Genomic DNA, 18,551 nt, shown 5'->3' on the forward strand with positions numbered 1-18,551 from the left:
GCTGACTGCATCCTTATGATCAAACTGTTTAGACGCTCCAGGTGCAAGAAATATCTTTCTTTTAACATCTGGGACCTAGATGCATGCAATGGTAATTAAAACAATAAGGTCACCCTGCATTTTGTATTTTTGTCCATGCACTTTACTTGGGAAGCATTTGCAAGGACCTTTATAAATTCTTACTTTTCCCTAGTACTGGTCACCCACAGCTACCCTGGCAGTCAGAACAGTTCACCAGTCTCAGGCTTTCTCTCTTCTTCTCCCTTTCCTGGAAATCCCATTGGAACATGCAGCAGGCTAAAGGTCTATGCATTGTCCTGGGAGTCCGCTGGCGAATCCTGAAGGTCACATCTTCTTGCAGCCCTGAGACCCTTCCCCCATATCACCACAGCGGTGTTATTCCCATCGCAATGATATAGCCCCTGTCAGGGCCCTGGTTCACATGACTCTCACTCACAGGTGAATGCAAATCCAGTACCATGACTGAGCACACAAGATACTCTCCATCACGCGATCACTGTACTCTTGGCTGAAAGAGAATCTGTCACCTAATGGGGGTGACTGGTTTTTGATTCCGTCATATATACTTTCTATTCACAGAAATGGACAGGGTAATTGTGTGTTTTAAATGCTTCCATAATAAGCTATGTGGCCTTACATGCCCACAGAGCTCTGTGCAAACCAGCTGTAGAAAGTGAAATTTTTATGCACTGTAATATTATCAGATAGCTATCAAGTGCTTTGTATATTCCAAATTACAGGTCATTTTTCATTTCCATCAAAGACATGTTTTAAGTTATCACTTAGCAAGTGTTCCAATGTCCATAAACAATGAAGAGTATCCTTTTCGTTCACTGAAAAGTATCTATTTTCCTTAGTTTTCTTTGTTAGCGGGCATGTCTGTGAAACAGGAAAAATCATACAGCCAAACAGTGCAGAGCTCAATTTGAGGAGAAGCAGCCTGGAGGTGTGTGCATTTACTCCTATTCTGTTCTTACGGTAATTTTAAGTGAGATATACTGACTCAGGCTTGTACCAACAAGTAATGGCTCCTGGGACAGTTTAGACAGTCACAGATCAGGAATGATCTGGCCACGCTCCCTTCCCAGGCAGACATATACCAGCTGCCAGGAGAGCAATGGCATAAGAGATGCTATGCCAGTCCTCTGCATTCATCGGCTACCCCAGCTTTACAGCTGCTTTGTGTCAGCAACATAGCACTAACCAGCTGAAGCGCAAACCTGGATTTGGTGTCGACATCTCTTCACAAAAACTGCACTACTGATTGCACTACTATTGGCTTTTAAACTGTCTTTAACTACTTGAGACCTCATTACCAGTGAACACTCCAGCCACTGTAACAGTACAGTTTTTGATTGTCTTGTCCAAGTCTCTCACTCTGTGTAGCTTTATCTACATTGGTTCTGTTAGTATAAGCAGAAATAGCCTAATACACTTGGGGTGGGATGTTTTAACACTGCAATCCCACAAGCAGTACAGCACTGCTGCCAAAAAGAACAGCCTTGCCCTTTCTCTGTTCCAAGCTGTTTGTTCTTGTCCCCTTGTTGCCACCAGTCTGCTGCCAGTACAAGTATTTGCATGGCCAAACAGCAAACCAAATGGGGGAACGGGTCCAGTTCAAATCTAACATGAGAGAAAAATAGTAATGATTAATTTTAATCCAGATTTGTTCAAACTGGTTTGCTGTTCAGCTATGAGAATGCTTGTGTCAACCTAATTAAAGGAGCAACTGAGAGGGCAACAGCTTGTATTTAGAGGCAGAGGAAGGCAAGACTGCTATTCTTGGCTTACACTTTTCATAGAGCACTTTTCGTAGATGAAAGTATTCTTTTTCTCAAAGCCCTTAAAAAGGCACTGTTATTTTTATTTTCCTCATTTGAGATCTTTTTGAAAGTGTTCATTAAAAAGTGGTTTTCTTGGCTCTGGTCATCTGAAGTTTAGCCTGGAGTATGAAGCCAGGTTCTTCCTGACTTGATCATACCAATATTCAACAGCTTGAACAGGTTTACTGATAATATAGAAAACACACTTTTCATGGGACTGGCTTTTCAGTGGAATAAATACAGCATAAGCTCCTTTGGATCCTTAAGAACAATTTTCACATATGCACAATGATACTGGTTTCCCAGCAAGTGCATACTCACCAAAATGCAAGGACCACGCCTTCTCTTTTGGCTCCCAGAGATGCATCTGGTCAAAAAGGATACAGTATTACCGGAATGAGGAAGAAGGGAGATATGCAGACAAGAAAAAAAGCTGCACAATTCTACTACCCAGATTTTAGGTACTCTACCTCAAAACTCCATCCAACAAGAAGACTAATGAGTATAATCCCACACCCAGAGGAATGGAACTTGTTGAATGAAAAGATGCTAACTTTACATAGCTGCTTCTTTCTTACCACTTTCTTAATAATGCTGCTTCTTCTGCTAGAAAAGAGCTGATCAAACATGGTAACACATTTGCATAACAGCAAACACTTCATCTTAAATTATGTATTTCTTTCAAGTTGCAATATTTACTATAACATTTGAACCACAAGGGTTCCCTCACAGACAAAGAACAGAGGAACTGCTTGTGATGAGTCACTATGTGTCCCCAGCCTAGCTCAAATTACCTTTCTGCTCCTTGGGGCTAACAAAACCCTTCACAGGTATGAAGAATGAACCACAGGTAGGTCAAATTCATATCTAGAAGTTCACTGCAGTTTCATTATGATATTGCTAAGTTCCTTGTTTCTGCCGAAAAGATGACATTTTCTATTGAATAGTGACATTTGAAAATATAAAACGAACATATTACAGTTCTTCTGAATTATTCGATTCAGCAAACAAGTGACAGACACTAGAAAACAAGTGACAGACACAGATATTTCTGGTTTCATTCGCTTTTGTGGAAATGTTATACAGGTTGTTATTTGTTCCCAAGTTTTAACCCCATTTTTCCTTTGCATAAGCAAGTGGATAAAAAGCAGAATTATGAACTGTTTAAGATAAAAGTACAAAAACCTTTCTAAAGGTTGTTTTTTATGTGTACCCTGGCAACATTCTTAGGCTGTGACATTAACTGAGAGCCACACAGGGAAGAGTTAGCAAAACACAGTCTCTGCCTTAAAGGTTTATATTAATAAAGATATATTAGAAAATTTTGTTAAGGATAAATAGATATGACCTCTGATACTAGAAATGTAAATGCTAATATAGTCCTTATTTTGTATTACCAAAGTTTTAAAACATTATATGAATTCACTGCAAAAAAGCAATCTCAGACAAAAGCACTTGTACATTTTAATATCCACAGCAAGCACCGCAATATCTGTGTGCAGCCGTGTTAACTGTAGTATTAAAAATGAACTGGAGCCCCAGTTAAAAGTCACAGCGCTGTAAATTTGTTGTGGTGCGTTAGAGAATCTGGCCCAGTGTGTGTCACAGTTGTTTAATTCATCAAAGGTTGGCAGGGTTGCTTTTTCACGTAAATGTATTCACACCCCTGCAAGCTGTCAAATTGGAATTACACTTAAGGGCTTAGGCCGAGCTGCAGCTGCAGCAGGGATGGGGGCAGGGCGAGGGAGGGCTTGCGCCGCTCCCTCTCGCGCTGCCCCGGTCTAGGAAGGAGGCCCCTTAACTGTAATGGGCTGGCCCTGCCTTCCGTGAAGGCTGCTTCAAGGTCTGCTTCACCTGGCTTTGGCTAGGACTCTGCATTTTATGTAACCTTAAAAGACTTACAGACATCATTTCCATTTTGCATTGGGTAAAAATCATACACTGAAGAAAGCATACTTAGAACATGACAAAGATATCATCCATCATCACAGCCCCATTCTGTCTGCTGCTGGAGCAAACTCTCTTCATTAGAGCTAGGAAAATTATTTGAAGTGAAGAATTTATTCAGGGAATTTAGCCTATTCTTTTTGGCTTTCCTTCCTATTGAAATTTATCAGCAAACAATACACTTTTTATGTGTTGGTCCATTATTTAGTTATTCAATGAGTTCTTTATGCAGCTGTATTGGAGTTTATGGACTACTCCTGAACTGCTCACTCTGGCCATTATTTTCAAGTACGAGCCAGTAATAAATTTGCTGTTTGCTCCAGGGAACATTCAAATAAGTCTCCTCACATTGCTTTCACTTTTTTCTCAGCATCCTGGAGAAATGTCTAACTGAGGACAGGATCTGCTGCCTAGACGCATCTGTGCTGTCCCAAATCTTTGTAAAATTATCCCTGGTGACACAATGGCTTTCTATCTCTTCTCTTCAGTCCTCATACTATCTTTATGTTAGAATTTTTGATGGCTTTCTGTAATTCAAAGGGACTTTCTGGTATCCTATAGAGTTCTGGTATTGCAAGTATGGTTCATCCAGTTCCTTTCATTAATTTGTCAACTTTAGCTCAAAATTAATTACTTTTTTTTTTTTAATCCCAGTAGCTCCTAGGGAAAGATGTTCTAGAATCTCATTCCTTTGTTGCCTAGAATCCTCCTAATTCCCAGCATAAATTCATCATCAAAATACTGTCTGCTATATACATTTTTGAATCCTAGACAGAGGAATTTTTTTCTTTAAGATCCCCTTTAAAGTGTGTATGGAGCTTGATGTGGTAATGAAAATCTCCAACAATGTATTTGACTTTAAACATAGCTCTATAACTTTTATGAATGTCAGATAAACGCAAAAATACATCTACCTTATTTATTTTAAAATAGTTAGCCATTATCCAGCTTCTCAGACATCATTGTTCAACCAAACTGAAAATTCATCAGTACTACTTTCTTGATCAGCATATAACAAGAATTATTATGTTTAACAATAGGAGCGTGTGCTCTCAGATTCTGGAACTGATTCAGCTTCTATTCAATTGACATTTATTATTGTTATCCTTACACATTTAACAGCTCTATTTTGTCATGGAAAGGACTTAATTTATTTTTCTTAATGCAAACTAAGTTCCTTGTGTAATTGCTTGACTCCTGGATTTGAGCTCATACAACTATCAAATATTAGCAAGCATAATAAAATCATTGTACTTTGTAATGTGTGTTGCCAGTATGTATGGACATCGAACAGCAGGCTTACCCACAGGCAACTCTGAGCCCACAACAGAATTATTAGATTAGGAAATACGTCTACTGTGAGTTGGAACCTGACAGAGAAAACAAAAAAGGAGTGTATTCACTTCACTATGCCTGGATCATTATCATATAATCTCATAAATTCTGAACTGTCTGTGAAGAATTGTTAAAATCTCTAAAAATAATGTCATAGGCTGGTCTCAGACAAACAGTGAGTCCAAAAAAGGAGGTTCATCTTGGAGGCTGGGGGATATTTATGTTGCAGACTTTAGGTTACTCCAGGCATCAAATTTAGATATAATTCAGAGAACCAAAATTAGTAGTCTAAGTTCTCCACATGGGAAGGGGAAAAATCTTCATAGGGACAAGTCTCCTATGTTAATTATTTAACAGACTAAGCAACTAGACTGGAAAGTGTGATTCTTACCTTTCTCCTTCCCCCTAGCTTCTAGAGAAAGATCATTTTTCAGTGCTCTCAAGGCTTACTCTCCCTGCAGGTAATCCAGCAAGTATAACAAAGAAGATCCTGTCTGCAAATTCTGTGTAAATTTCCATATATGAAAGTAGAATACTGTCTTTTTATTATTAATTCAGATATTCAGAGGCTAAATTATGTTCCAATGAACTCAGTTATGGAAATTGAAAACTGAAAATGTATTTATTTCAGAGTGACACATAATTATATACTTCTAGTTTGCCCTGTCTACTTTAAATTACTTTATGCAAATCTCATTTTCAAGGATTATGTATAGAGCAAAATTAGATGAGCCCTTAAACAGCTAATATAATATAATTGTGGAATTATTGTGTGTGTACATAGTGTGCACATACAATCCAGATGTTAATTAGTAAATCAGGTTGATTTAGCAAACAGAAATTTGTTCTGTTTGAGAAAAATTGAATGGAGAGACAATTACTTCCTGGAAAGTTATTGTTTGTACTATGAGCTCACTGAAAGGTAAAGATTAACATGAAAAGAAACTTTTATAAAAAAATGAAAACACCAATTAAATAACATAAGTAGGAATTCATTGCTCCCAGCATCTAGTCCGATGGCATTTTGGAAGAAGGCATGAGATATTTACCATGAGTGTCACTGCATTTCAGCTGGAAACAAAGGAGTTAGGGCAGTTTGCATCAGGTGCAGATCTAGTTCCGTAGCCCTTCTTTGGAGGGATACAACTGGTTCCATGTGGCTACTGCTCACATTCTGCAAAGGGGGTTAAAAATTCATCCAGAACATGCACACTGCTTCCCTGGACCAGAATTCTTCCCCTGTGCATCTCCTGCGATGAATGCCGTTCATCAGCTTTATCCAAATGGTGACCTTGCACATTGTGGAAAAAGAAAACTTGAGTTAAAATATTTCAACTCTGTAAACATAAAAAAAGAAAGATTTTTAAACTACAAATATAATAACTGCAATTTAGGTCAATTTTGTTATTTGGCATCAAGCAGACAAGTCAGTTTTGCCTTTCGTATGAAAAGCTGACATTTCATGTCTGAAAGTAGCTGGAAAATGAGTGTGAATTACTCTGAGAAAAACATTACCTCTACTAAAGCTGACAACAGAAATTTTAAAACAAGTGTGTGTAACAACCTGCCAACTCAGTCTACAAGTCCTATTCAGGCCTAGCACTGTGTTCTTTCCTTGCCCAAACTTTCATTGCCTTCAGTGGAAGTCCCCAATGCATCCAGAATAGGAGATACTGCCCGCATTTCTTACTGTGGCAAAACCAGGGCTGTGCTCTGTGATGGTTTATCACTGGTGCCCGTATCCAAAGTCTCATTCACCAGGTCACAAAAGCTGAGCAGACCCTAAGTGCAGCAAGCGTCATGAAAACATTTCAGACCATGCTTGCCTCTAAAATCCTTTGCCTATTATTAACACAGCTGGTATCAGTGCTATGTTTTAAAAATGTAATGCAAGAGCAACAGCAAGCAAAGGAAAACAATCCATTCTGTACTCTATTTCAGATTATATAAATTCAGCTTTGCATTTTGAAGGAAAATCCTCCAAGTTTTGCTATGTAAACAGGTATCCAGTGAAAGAGCAGAAATATTTCTAAACAATAATGAATAAATCATTGAGAGTGTTTGCCATCACACATTTGCAGCTGGACACCTAATAATATTTTTATGGTGTTAGTGGGAAAAAAATGCATGTTCTATTATGGGTTAAGGAGTTTCCATTTACTCTGGTGAAGAAAATTTGAGTAAAAAAAATTCAAAGTGTATACTCTGCATTCATCTAAGAAATACTTCATCAAAGAAGTATCTTCTTTTCACCAAAAGAGCACTCTGAGGGTAGCAAAAGCTTGGCTTATTGTGTAAATATCCTTTATCTTATGTGTATTTAATTATCTTTCAGTGGTTGTTGGTTTACAGCAAGCTTTGTTACTGTACCTCCACTCAAGCTTCTCCATGTTAAAAATGGGGATTGCAGCAACGTTCACTTACACTGAATGGTCCAAAACGAATCGTTTATTGACCTGCAAACAAGAAAAAAAAAAAGCCATATTACTTGCCAGCTGGCCTTGGTTATTATGACACGGTAGCCTGCATTATACAAAAAAAAGAAAAAAAAAGAAAAAAAAAGGGCAAAGACAGAAAATACCAAGACAAAAACTTAGCTGGATAGTCCACTGTTGACGTGCAGGAAAAGGAGTTAGGCTGTTGTACTTAAAGCAGTCTGATGGTGTTGAAACTTGTTTCACATTGACGGGGCCTTGAGGGCGCTGCGGTCCCCGAATGCCCCCGGCCCCGTCTCAGCCCAGCCCGGGGCCGTCCGTCGCTGCGCCGCCACGGCCTGGCCCCGGCCCCGGCCCCGGCCCCGCCGGGAGCCCCCCGACACCGGCACCGGGGAGCCGCCGGCCGCACGGGGCCCAGGCACACCTCTAGTCTTAGACTTCAAGTGAGAATAAGTTTGTGGGCTCATCCAGCGTATTGGTCAAATCACGCAACTCAGCACAATGAACTTGTGAGCTGGGGAAGCCAAGAATAAAAGGGGTTAGAAGGTAAAGGCAGAAAAATCAGCACAACTGCTGCTCATGACATTTCTTGCTCCAGTCAGTAACATCACTGGCATAAAATCCTCTCCTAACGTCATTTAAAACAGTATTTTTAAAATTAAAAAAAAATCTTTCACAATGAACATATATTTCCATTCCATAAAGTACTTACATTTTAATGAAGAATATAGTTTCCTAGAAGCAGATGTTAACATCAAAATGAAAAATTAGATTGTTATACTGTATATTTGCTTTCAGAAGGATAAATTGAAAATAGGATTTACTAAAAACACTGATAATATCTTGAAACACTTATTTGTCTTAAAAGGGATATTAAATTTCATGGGGTTTCTTGTTTGCTTGAGGTATTTCAAGACTGCTTGGAGAGTTCACAGTGGAATGTTTTCCTCAGCTATTACAACTGCGTGTCTGCTAAAGTGTGACCTATTGATAGATAGATGGAGAAGTATTTTGATCCCTGTATCTCCTTTCATTCTGGGACAGTTTAGAAATTAATTTAAAAGCTTCTGATTTCCAGCTTTTTTCTTGCATTATATGCCTAAAATAAAAAAGTCTATTTTTAAGCTCTGGTTCTCCAGACTCTTGAATATACTTACCTAACGTTCTGCACAATATCTAGGGCAACTCTCAAAGCTTGAAATTAAGTGCACAACTCTTTCCAGGATTAGGGTTACCTTCTGACACTTACTCATTGTTACTGGTAAATTCCTCTAAATTATATTAATGACTAAAGATGGCAAAACCAAGCTATAAAGGAAGGGTTTCTTCCATCTTCTGTGATTATTGTTGCTGTCCAATGGATGTCGTTAATAAAATGCATCTCCTTAAGTCTGAGTAGATGATAAGATATATTTGATGCAGGTTGAGGAAATGCTCCAGCATAGGCAAACAATTAAATAAACAGGTTATTAGATGAATGGTATACACAGTTAAAGAGCTACAAGGACAATAAGCTATTATGCATTTTATTTTGCTCTGTTGATATGACTTTTCTACTGGTTGTTTTAGTTATTGAAAAATAAAATTTTCATATCTTTGATTCTCAAGAATATAACCCATCAGTGAATAAACCTATTGGAAACAAGTCTCTGCTGTATACTATACACTTGTCATATTTCTTATAGATAATTGTGATGATATTTTTCTATACCTGTGAACAGTCTAGGTTTTCTGTTTTGAATGAGGGCGAGATTAAGAGCACAGGCTCTAAAGGACTATAATTATAGTTCTAGTATAAAGAATCATATAATTATGTCAGAGTACGGCCATGTCCACATGAACATATCATAAAGCTTTTGAGTACACCCTTTCTTTTCAAACACACTTAAATTTGCATCCATGCAGTGCAGCTTGTTAGGCATTAAGCTAGTCCACAGGGCTTTTCAGTACTTACACCAATTTCTTACCTACTTGGCATGCACAGTGCTATATTAGGACTGTCTTCATTGTGAAACCAGAAATGAGTTTCTATGGTTATTTGACTATCAGCTTCTCAACCCAATTCATGAGTAGAGAATACTACAAAATACAGACCTTCCTATTTATTCTTTGCTTTGTACGCTATATTATTTTTATATTGCATTCTCTGATGTGTTCTAGGAATCCTATGCCTTCTAGTAACCATATTTTATTTTTAACGTCCTCCTGACCCTGGTTATCTCTCCTGTTTATGCCTAATGCTTTCAGCTGTACAGCAATTGCATCCTAACAGCTCAGTCACTTGTGCTCATGTGGGATTCATGTTTTACAGCATTCTCATATTATTTAACTTTTTTTTTTTTTTTACTACTTGCCTAACCAGGTAAGTTTTTTTTGTTTGTGGAACCTTATACTCTGGAAATATCTCCTTTACAAAACTGCCCTTTTCATTTTAGGATCAGTTTTGAATAGTTAGATGACAAAAATTAAAAGGATTTCAGGAATATGAGAAGGCAAACAGCAAAATGTTGAGAGATTAGTAGAACTCTATAGAACTTCTCAAAGTGAACTTGGGAATTGCATTATTTATAAAGATGGGCAAGGATGGAGATGGTTTGGAGAAGAGATTTTTTCTTTCTTTAGATTTCACTTCTGAGACTTACTTTTACATGCTCTGAAAGTCATCAGCTCTGGAATTCAAGTTTAGTAACAGAGACTTGAAATCGTGAAGGTGGGTGAGTTAAGCTGTCTATACAGAAATAACCACCAACGGCTTTCTCCCCCTCTTTTTCTTAAAGGAATTTTCTACCTCTCTTAGTCCTGGAAGACAGCTTGAAAATAGGCACTGATCATCTCTAAAACAGCAATATCCATTTCATTCTGCAGGCTGCTAAAAAAGTAGCTTGGAGAGGTGAGTACTGCCCTGTGTAGATGTGTCCTTTTATTCAGGTCTTCAGACAGTTCTGCCTTAACCAAGAGCACAGGGGTTAATGCCAGCTACTATCCTAGTACCGGGAGGTATCTGCTTTCTTGTGAGAAGGAAAAATAAGGATTTAGCTACTTCCAAGAAGAGCACTACCCCTGAGGAAGAGACCAAGGGAGAAGAGTTATGGACCTCACCCCACTGATGTATAAGCAGAGGCTGAATATGGTGAGTACAAGTAATATCTTTTCAACACTAGCTTTTTTCATTTCCTTTATCTGGTTCCCTACCCCTTGTAATTCTTATAATTAATCTCTGTATTATTGGGTTTAATTAAAAACATCTGGTAGTGTACTAAATACTTGACTGAAGTCCAGCTACTAAGTCTAACCTCTTTGGATAGAAAATCAATCATCCATAAAATTTACCAGTTTAGGCTAGGAAAATATATTTTTGGCATCTTAGGCTGTATTATCACCTTTTCAATTTACTTCCATATCTTCAAGTATTCATCCTCCAAAATATTCTTGTTCTCTGAATATATACACTTTGGTATATTTTAGGCCCAGGTAGAATCGTGTCTTAAAAGCCCATACATAAGAAATAAAAACCTCTGGGGCTATTTTATTGAAGTTTTGCACATAGCACAATGAGGGTTACGCTTTGAACTCCTCACATACATAACCACTCAAATACATATTCTGGGTGAGCAGAATCTGGTTCTTACTTGCCTTTGTTTAGTTCCTTCAGTTTGGTATACAAAACTATTTTAATGCTTTCCCACCTAAAATGAGTGACAAAGAAAGCAGCTCTCCACATCTGAGACAATACTATTTTGGGGTAATCTTGTGATTATTTGACTATCATCACTATCATTTAATGCATAAATTAAAAGCTATCAGTAATTTGGGGATATAATGCTGTGTATTTCACAGACAAACTGATCAGATACCTTGCTAAAATGTATCACAGAGGACAGGTTTCTCACAGTGCAAGCCTCAGTGCTGTTTGGCAGAAGATTGTGTATCATGGAAGAGCAGCTAGTAACGGACTGCAGGAAAGCAGCATTTGGGGAGTGGAACATGGTACTTTTGAGTTAATGCCTATAAAAAAAAATCATTTGATTTATGTATACTTTGTTGGAGAAAAAAATGGGGCAGTTGACACTTTATCCATGTGTAAAAATACTTTTAAAAGACAGAGGGCATATTTATTCTCACTTCCTCCCTGAAATATTATTAGCCCAAGCCCAAAGTGTATAGCTGTAGGGACTGTCCTGCTACCTCCACTGGTCCTGTATCTCTCAGCTGCCTGTAACAAGGCTCCTGGAGAGAAACGGTTATTCATCTTTCTCCTTTCCCGCAGCAACTCTTCTTTGCAACTCCCCGAGTCCGTCCGCTTTTGCCCAGAGAGGTCTCCCCGGGGCCAAGCGCCCCTGCGCGGATGGGGGGCGCAGAGGGGGCTGCGCGCTGCCCGGGCCCCGGCCCCGCCGCGGAGGGGCCGCGCCGGGATCGCACCCCGCCGCCCCACCTGCCCTGGGCAGCGCAGCTCTCTCCGCGGCCGCGCAACGCCGGGGCGGGAAGAAGCGGGCTCCCCGAAGTCGCGCCCGGCGCCAGCTCGACGTCCCCCCACGGACACACGGGGACGCGAGCGCCTCGGGAGGCGCCGGCACCGGCCTTTTGTCCGGCTCCTCCCGCCGCCGCTCCCTCCTCCGCGGCCCGGGCGGCCCCGGCGGCGGGGCTGCTGCTCGCCCCCTCGGCCCGCGCCCGCCGCGGCCGCCCAAGTGCTTGAACTTTGGCCGGGCGCCGCCACAGCCCCCGCGCCGGGCTGCCGCCCTCCCCGCGGCTTCCTCCAGCCCCTTCCCCGCGCGGAGCCGCCAGTGCCCCGCTCCTCAGGCGGCCCGCACGGCCCCCCCCCCCGGCACGGCCCCCCGAGAAGCGCCCTCTGCCCGCTCCCCTCCCCTTCCCACCTACCGCAGCCCCTCGCCCGCCCCCCGCCCGCTAACACGCCCCCCTGAAACCCCCGCCCGACCCAGGCACACGCCCACCCCGGCCCCGGCCCCGGCCCCGGCCCCGGCCCCGGCCCCCTTCCCAGAGCCAGACCCGCGCCGCGCACAGCCCCCCCCCCCGCCGCCGGCTCCTGTCTCTGCGCGGGGCTGCGCTGACCTCGGCTCGCTCCTTCCCGCGGCCGGGAAAACCCTTCAACAAAGGAGAGGGAGCAGCGACAGACGGGGACAAGGAGAGGCGGGGGAGGGAGGCACGGACGGACGGACGGGCTGTCCGGATGCGGCGAGCCCCCGCTTCGTCGCCGGGGCTGCGTTAGCGCGGGCGGCAAGAAGACGCGGAGCGGCGGCTCTCCGGCGGGGCCGGCCGGCACCATGGGCTGCTGCACGGGGCGCTGCACGCTCGTCTTCCTCTGCTCGCTGCAGCTGGTGAGTGAGTGCCCGCCGCCCCGGGCCACGGCCGCGCTTGCGGGGGGAAGGGGCGCCCGCTCGGCCCGCCGGGCGCGGGGACGGGGGTGCCCTGCCGCCGGGCCGCCCCCCGGCCGCTCCGCGCCCCCGGCCCGTAAGTTCTGCCGTGCGACGTGAAGAGGATTTAGCGTCCGTGTTGGGGAGGAGGGAAGGCGCCGTCGCCGTCGGGCCGGGCTGGGGGCAGCGGTGCCCCGGCCCCTGCTGCGGCGCCCGGCCGCTCCCGCCTCCGCGGGAGGCTCCCTCGGCCGGGCGATGCCGCTCCCCGCCGGGGCGAAGTGCAGCCTTCCCCCAGCGGTGCAAAGCGGGCAGGAGGGAGAAGGGGGAGAAAGATCCGCCGGCGCTGCCCCGCGGCTGCCGGGCGCTGCGGGGCGCTGCGCCCCGTCGGGGCCGCAGGTCGGAGGGCGCGGGCCTCCCGTGCCGGGGTCCTTGCGAGGAACGCACAGAAACCATCGGCCAGAGCCACCCTCTTCTTTTTCCTTTTCTTTTTCCAAAATGCAAAATCTACCCATCCTCTTCTGTGAGTTTTCTTGGGGTTCCTTTTCTCCGATTAAATATTCCTGAGCGTATAACTGAAACAACAGGAAAAAATGTGTCTTCTCTTCTTTGTTTACCTGAAGTTGGCATATTTGTTTCAGAGGAAAGAGTTGTCCAGACAAAACAACAGCAAACAATAATAATCCTTCCTCTGGCTCATTAGCAGTATGATAAAATAATGCTCTTCCTTTAACAGTTAGTTCTAGTCCCAAGAGTATTTTAAAAGATTTTCTCTTTTCTACTGACTCAGAGTCATCATTCTGCCACATGATCTTTCTTTAGATGAGTGCTATTCCTTGTGTGTGTCTGTAAAGAAGAAAAGTGGGATGCACCTACTGTTTTCTCTTAATCCTTTGCTAATCTTTCTGTTTTTCTCTTACAGCAATTTGAAATGGCTTCAGTTTCAGGGGTAATATTAATGTATACTTAAATGTGATACATAGAATTGCTTATTTGAAGCACCTCAGTCTTTTCCAAGGCTTTATATCAGACATACCAGTTTACAAAGGCAGAGAATCTCCATTGTTTGTAGTGTGGGTCTGGACCTTATTTAGATATGCTTAAATGTGATGGAGCTAACTGTGGTATAAAACCTTGAAACAGCCTTACCAAAAAGCAGAGAATACATCATTTGTACTTTTAGGAAAGCTTTTTCAACACATTTCTGGTCTGTTTTTTCTTCTTTTGCACCAGTTTTGCAGATACTGTCCTATTGACTGCAGGAAAATTACTCCTGATTTACTTCTGTGCATGTGGGAGGAGAAACAAACCTGTCTTCAAAAATCTCTCTGTCCGACAGCTATGGAGGTTATAATAACTGTATTTACTGTACTGTAGAATTACCTGGAGGCTATAGAAATTGAAGTAAAGTGTGAATAGCCACCATAACCTGTAGGGAAATGCATATAAAATCTTTCAGAAAAAAGATCATATTTTATAAAAGGCCTATTAGATGATCTAACAACTTTCAAAAAATGACTTTAATATGTAGTCTTTTCTGCTGTACTTACCTGTTTTAAAATAACAGTCCACTGTCATATCTGTATCTTTTAGGCACTGCTAAATGTCTGTATGGCAAAATGCTTTCATTTCAGTTTATTTTCATTTAAAAAATAAAAGCCATGTTTTAGATCTAAGATGTAATCTAGCAGACATGAACTCAAAGCTCAGGTACTTGCCATGATCTCGGTGGTGGTAGCGTTGAATTTATGTCTGTAGAAGTTGTCACCACAGGTGGTTTTAGATCTTTTTCTAACATCTCAGAGGTCATGAGCAAAACTGCATCCCCAGACATTACTGTCATTAAGCAAGATTTATTTTACCTTGCATCCGTTTATGGAGAGGTGAAAGACTTATTACTAACTGTGGACAGCATTTAGATTAAATACTACAAAAGCCAAAGCACTTGTAGTGCTAATTTGTAGCATTTTAAAAGTACAGATGATTTATATGGCTTGAGAAAAACTTTAGAAAAGGAGAAAGATGGCCATGTATTTAAAAGAAAATGCCAGGAAGTTGTTCACCTTGGCCATATTCTAGTCATGTCAGAAAAGGTTTCTGTGAACAGTTTGGGCTTAACCTTTAGACTAACCTTTAGATATCACCTAAGAAAGTTAGACATATATTATAAACTACAGTTGGCAATACCTTTTATAGTGGACATGTGCCATGTAGATTCTCTTTGTTATAAAATGATGTGAAATAGTCAATTCCCTGGAAGCATGTTTGTATCAAAGATTTGGTTCTCATTAGTTCTAAAGATGTAAGCAGTATTTAGTGGCCTTGTAGTGCTGTTTCTTGATTTTTTCAGAACTGTCTTCTTCTCTAACTTTTGTCTGTAGTGCATGTTTATGGAAATATGTTGTTGGGATGAAGATCACAATTACTAGGTAAAGAGAACAACAGTTATTGTGTGACAGTCTATAAAATATCCTTTCTCTAATGATGATGCTGTAAGTGCATTAACTTCAAGAAGATTTGTTTGTGTACATTGGGAGGATTTCAACATAACTGAAAACTGATATTACTGTCATTTTAATGTTTTGATCCACAAAAATGTTTATTGCTGAGTTATTGCTTTTACCTTTTGTAATAAATACATTTTACTGCTGAATTCAGTAATCTCAAGGACATTCTGTAGTTAATCTTAAATAGCTTAATTATAATCTCATTCTTAAATGTCAATCCATATCATCATGTGTAATACAGAATTCTGGAAATAATGATAGAGACAGTGTGCTAGGGGGCACCTGTTTGGGAAAAGCTGTTAAGCACAGGGATTCCTGCATGGTTAGCTTACACCTCTGCAGGCTGAGGGCCAAGTCTGCCTCTGAAAACCAAGGGAATTTTGCTCAAGGAAGGAAAACAATATTGTTCCCCCCCCCTCCACACACACACACACACCTTTTTAAATCCTATGATCTCTTTGACTGTTTTGCTCTTACTTTACTTACTTGCTCTTACTGCAGTTAAGCTTTTCAATATACCTTTTGCAAAGTTGTCAAGCTAAGAACTTAAAGGTATGTGTGTGTCTTTCTGTGCATAAATCTGTCATTAACACTATTAGGAGCTACATATACATCAGGAAAATACATCTTAAGGATCTATGAATCCTTCGGATTATAGCCATAATTCTTACTAGTGCCACCAGAAGTCACAGATGTTGGCCTTGTCTGTACTAGAAAATTAAAGCAGCTGCCAGAGATGGTGCCTATGCTTGAGTAGCCACCATGCCATAAAATACTGCAGCATGAAAATGTTTGGAAAATAAAGCAATTGCAAAAAAATATTAAATTCTGGAAGGGGTAAATTGAGAAAGAATTGCACAGAGATTTAGCTGTGTGAATCCAATTGATGTTAATATGTGTCACACAGTGAAAACCTTCACACTGCTTTGAAAATGTATTTCTGAGTAACTACCATTGCAGGATAATTTTGTTTTAACATTTACATTAAGTGGAAGGTTTTGGTACCAAGAAGTATACAGATATGCAAGCACAAAGAACTGTAAATATTAGAGATCACAGATGAGATTTTCAAAGCAATGAATGGAAGATTAATCAAAGTTACATAGCTGAGTTCCCTTCATAACTTTGAAAATCTCATTGCATATTTTTATCTTTGGACTTTGCTGCACTCTTTTCATTGTATAGACCTTGATTTAGAAGTATAACCTTATGTGGTATAGTTAGTATAAAATAATCTGTTCCCTCTTTACCCTGTTACTTTCCAAATAATTTGTCAGCAGACCACAAGGAGAAATAATTCTCATGGAAACACAGCTTCTGTGAATTAATATTTTGACTAAGAGATTGTTTGGTGAGTGAAGTTGGTCATTTTAATGAATTAATTCTTCTCTTGATATTCAGAAGATTTATGTTTGTAATTCCCATTAACGTTAATTATACTGATGCATGTAAATCCTTACACTTGGAGATAAGAGTGTATCCGTTAGACTAAAAGATAACATTTCGCCATTTATTACTATACATAATGAGATTCCAGTAGTTATGTCGGGAAAAGATATATACCATGCATAGATTTTCATCTCATTTTAAAATGGTTTATAAAGCTGGGAACTATAACTTCTGCTAAAATGCACTTTATGAAATCTTCTGATTTTGACTATCTGTGCTTATATGTTAGCAATGACATATTGCAGTTACTCAGTTAACAGCTTAGGGATTCAAGAGATTTGATAAATTTGAGAAAGTAAAATCTTTGAACCGATAAATTGCTGCATCTTTTTATGTTGGTAAAAGAATCACTGGCCCATTGATTTGGAGATGAAGCATCTTTCCACTGGTAGAGGAGGAGGAGGAAGGAAGAGGGGGGTGTGTATTGTACTAACTTGGGTTTTAGTGCTGAACAATATACTGATTGCAGGATGTTTTCCTTTCTGTTAAGGAAACTCATGTGAGACTGGTAACTTGCTCAGGTAACTCAAATGGCATCCCCAAAACATACAACTGCTTCTAGTGGCTGTGCCTAACAGGTTGATATTCTTGTTCTGCAGATGTATGAATGCACTCAAAGTTAAGGATTGGATAATACACCTCATTCAGTAGAACAAGTTGAGTTAAATCTTTGCAAGTTGACATTCAAAAAATGTATGAGATTATAGCATTTGCAAGATCTCTGTCATCAAGAACACAAGAGTAACAGCTAGCAGTAAGTGATTTTTCACTTCATGTTTTTTGTTTATTTAATGGAACTGCTGGGAGATGTCTGTTATTAAAATACACCTTTTCAGTATAGTGTTTAACCACTCCATACACCAGAAATTCAACCTGAATAGTGAAATCCCCTCCTCCCCAGACTCCACATAATATTTCTTTCAGTTCAGTGATTCAAAATTGGGAATTCAAGACTTAAGGAACCTTTCAGAGAGCACAAGTCCCTAAAAATACTGAACTAGGTGAATTTCTTAAAGAAGCCATACAGCTGCTCCATTCACTTCAACATGCTATCCTTCTGCAATCCCTTGCTGTTCTATCACTGACAGTCAGTTGTCATATAGAAACGTAATTAGATTTTTTTTAATATAATGATGCAGTGAAAGAGTTAAGATTTTAACAATCATAATAGGAATTCCCTGAGAAGTGTGAGTTATATAGACATCCTTTCTGTGTATAAGATCAGTAAGTTTGGGGAGTTAATTATTTTAGGAATATTGGAATCTGCTGATGATTTGCTCCTGTTCCAAGATGTGCTACATTCTGCCAAAACAAAATTCTGGGGCCGGGGAAACACAGTTTGCTTTTTTGAAAATCTTTGAAATTCAGCAGGAAGACCCTGTTGGATCCAAATGGAATTTGGCTAGGACTTGCAGAACTTGAATGTGGAGTAAGGTTTATGCTTCGAGATCGAATGAGAGCAGCACTGGCAGTTGATTAGATGCTGTTTAAATCTTGCTGATTTTGTGAGGTTTGAATCTAAAATAAAAGAGAAACTTGTGAGATTAGATCATCTTACATCATGTCTTTCAATATGTTTGTATCTTATGAGCATGTTAAAGGAATAAAGTAGATCCTTTGAGTTTTGTAGCCAGTCTGACATGTTAAGAAATAAGAAATGATATCACA

At 40.7% G+C, this 18,551-nt stretch overlaps 1 protein-coding gene and 1 long non-coding RNA gene across 7 annotated transcripts in view; one reads left to right on the forward strand and one right to left on the reverse strand.

The window, feature by feature from the left end:
• Positions 1-633: 633 nt before the first annotated feature.
• On the reverse strand, positions 634-12,675 carry LOC106494414 (uncharacterized). 3 transcript variants are annotated; one of them, XR_010883294.1, is made up of 6 exons: positions 12,629-12,675; positions 7,497-7,582; positions 6,176-6,417; positions 2,639-2,759; positions 2,166-2,211; positions 634-900 (listed from the first exon to the last, which is right to left on the reverse strand). It is a non-coding gene; the product is annotated as an uncharacterized lncRNA (long non-coding RNA). The 3 variants fall into 3 exon arrangements; XR_001294293.2 differs by lacking the exon at positions 12,629-12,675 and having other exon boundaries at positions 7,497-8,179; XR_001294292.2 differs by lacking the exons at positions 2,639-2,759; positions 12,629-12,675 and having other exon boundaries at positions 7,497-8,179.
• The window catches only part of NKAIN3 (sodium/potassium transporting ATPase interacting 3), a 364,344-nt gene continuing 358,386 nt past the window's right edge, over positions 12,594-18,551 (forward strand). For all 4 annotated transcript variants that reach the window (XM_067290496.1, XM_067290494.1, XM_067290495.1 and 1 more), the window contains exon 1: positions 12,594-12,894. In XM_067290496.1, coding sequence (XP_067146597.1) covers positions 12,841-12,894 — 54 coding nt within the window. In that variant the 5' untranslated portion in view covers positions 12,594-12,840. The remainder of the gene's footprint in view (positions 12,895-18,551) is intronic.

The sequence above is a fragment of the Apteryx mantelli genome, chromosome 2 (assembly GCF_036417845.1).
Source record: "Apteryx mantelli isolate bAptMan1 chromosome 2, bAptMan1.hap1, whole genome shotgun sequence".
Lineage (NCBI taxonomy): Eukaryota > Metazoa > Chordata > Aves > Apterygiformes > Apterygidae > Apteryx > Apteryx mantelli.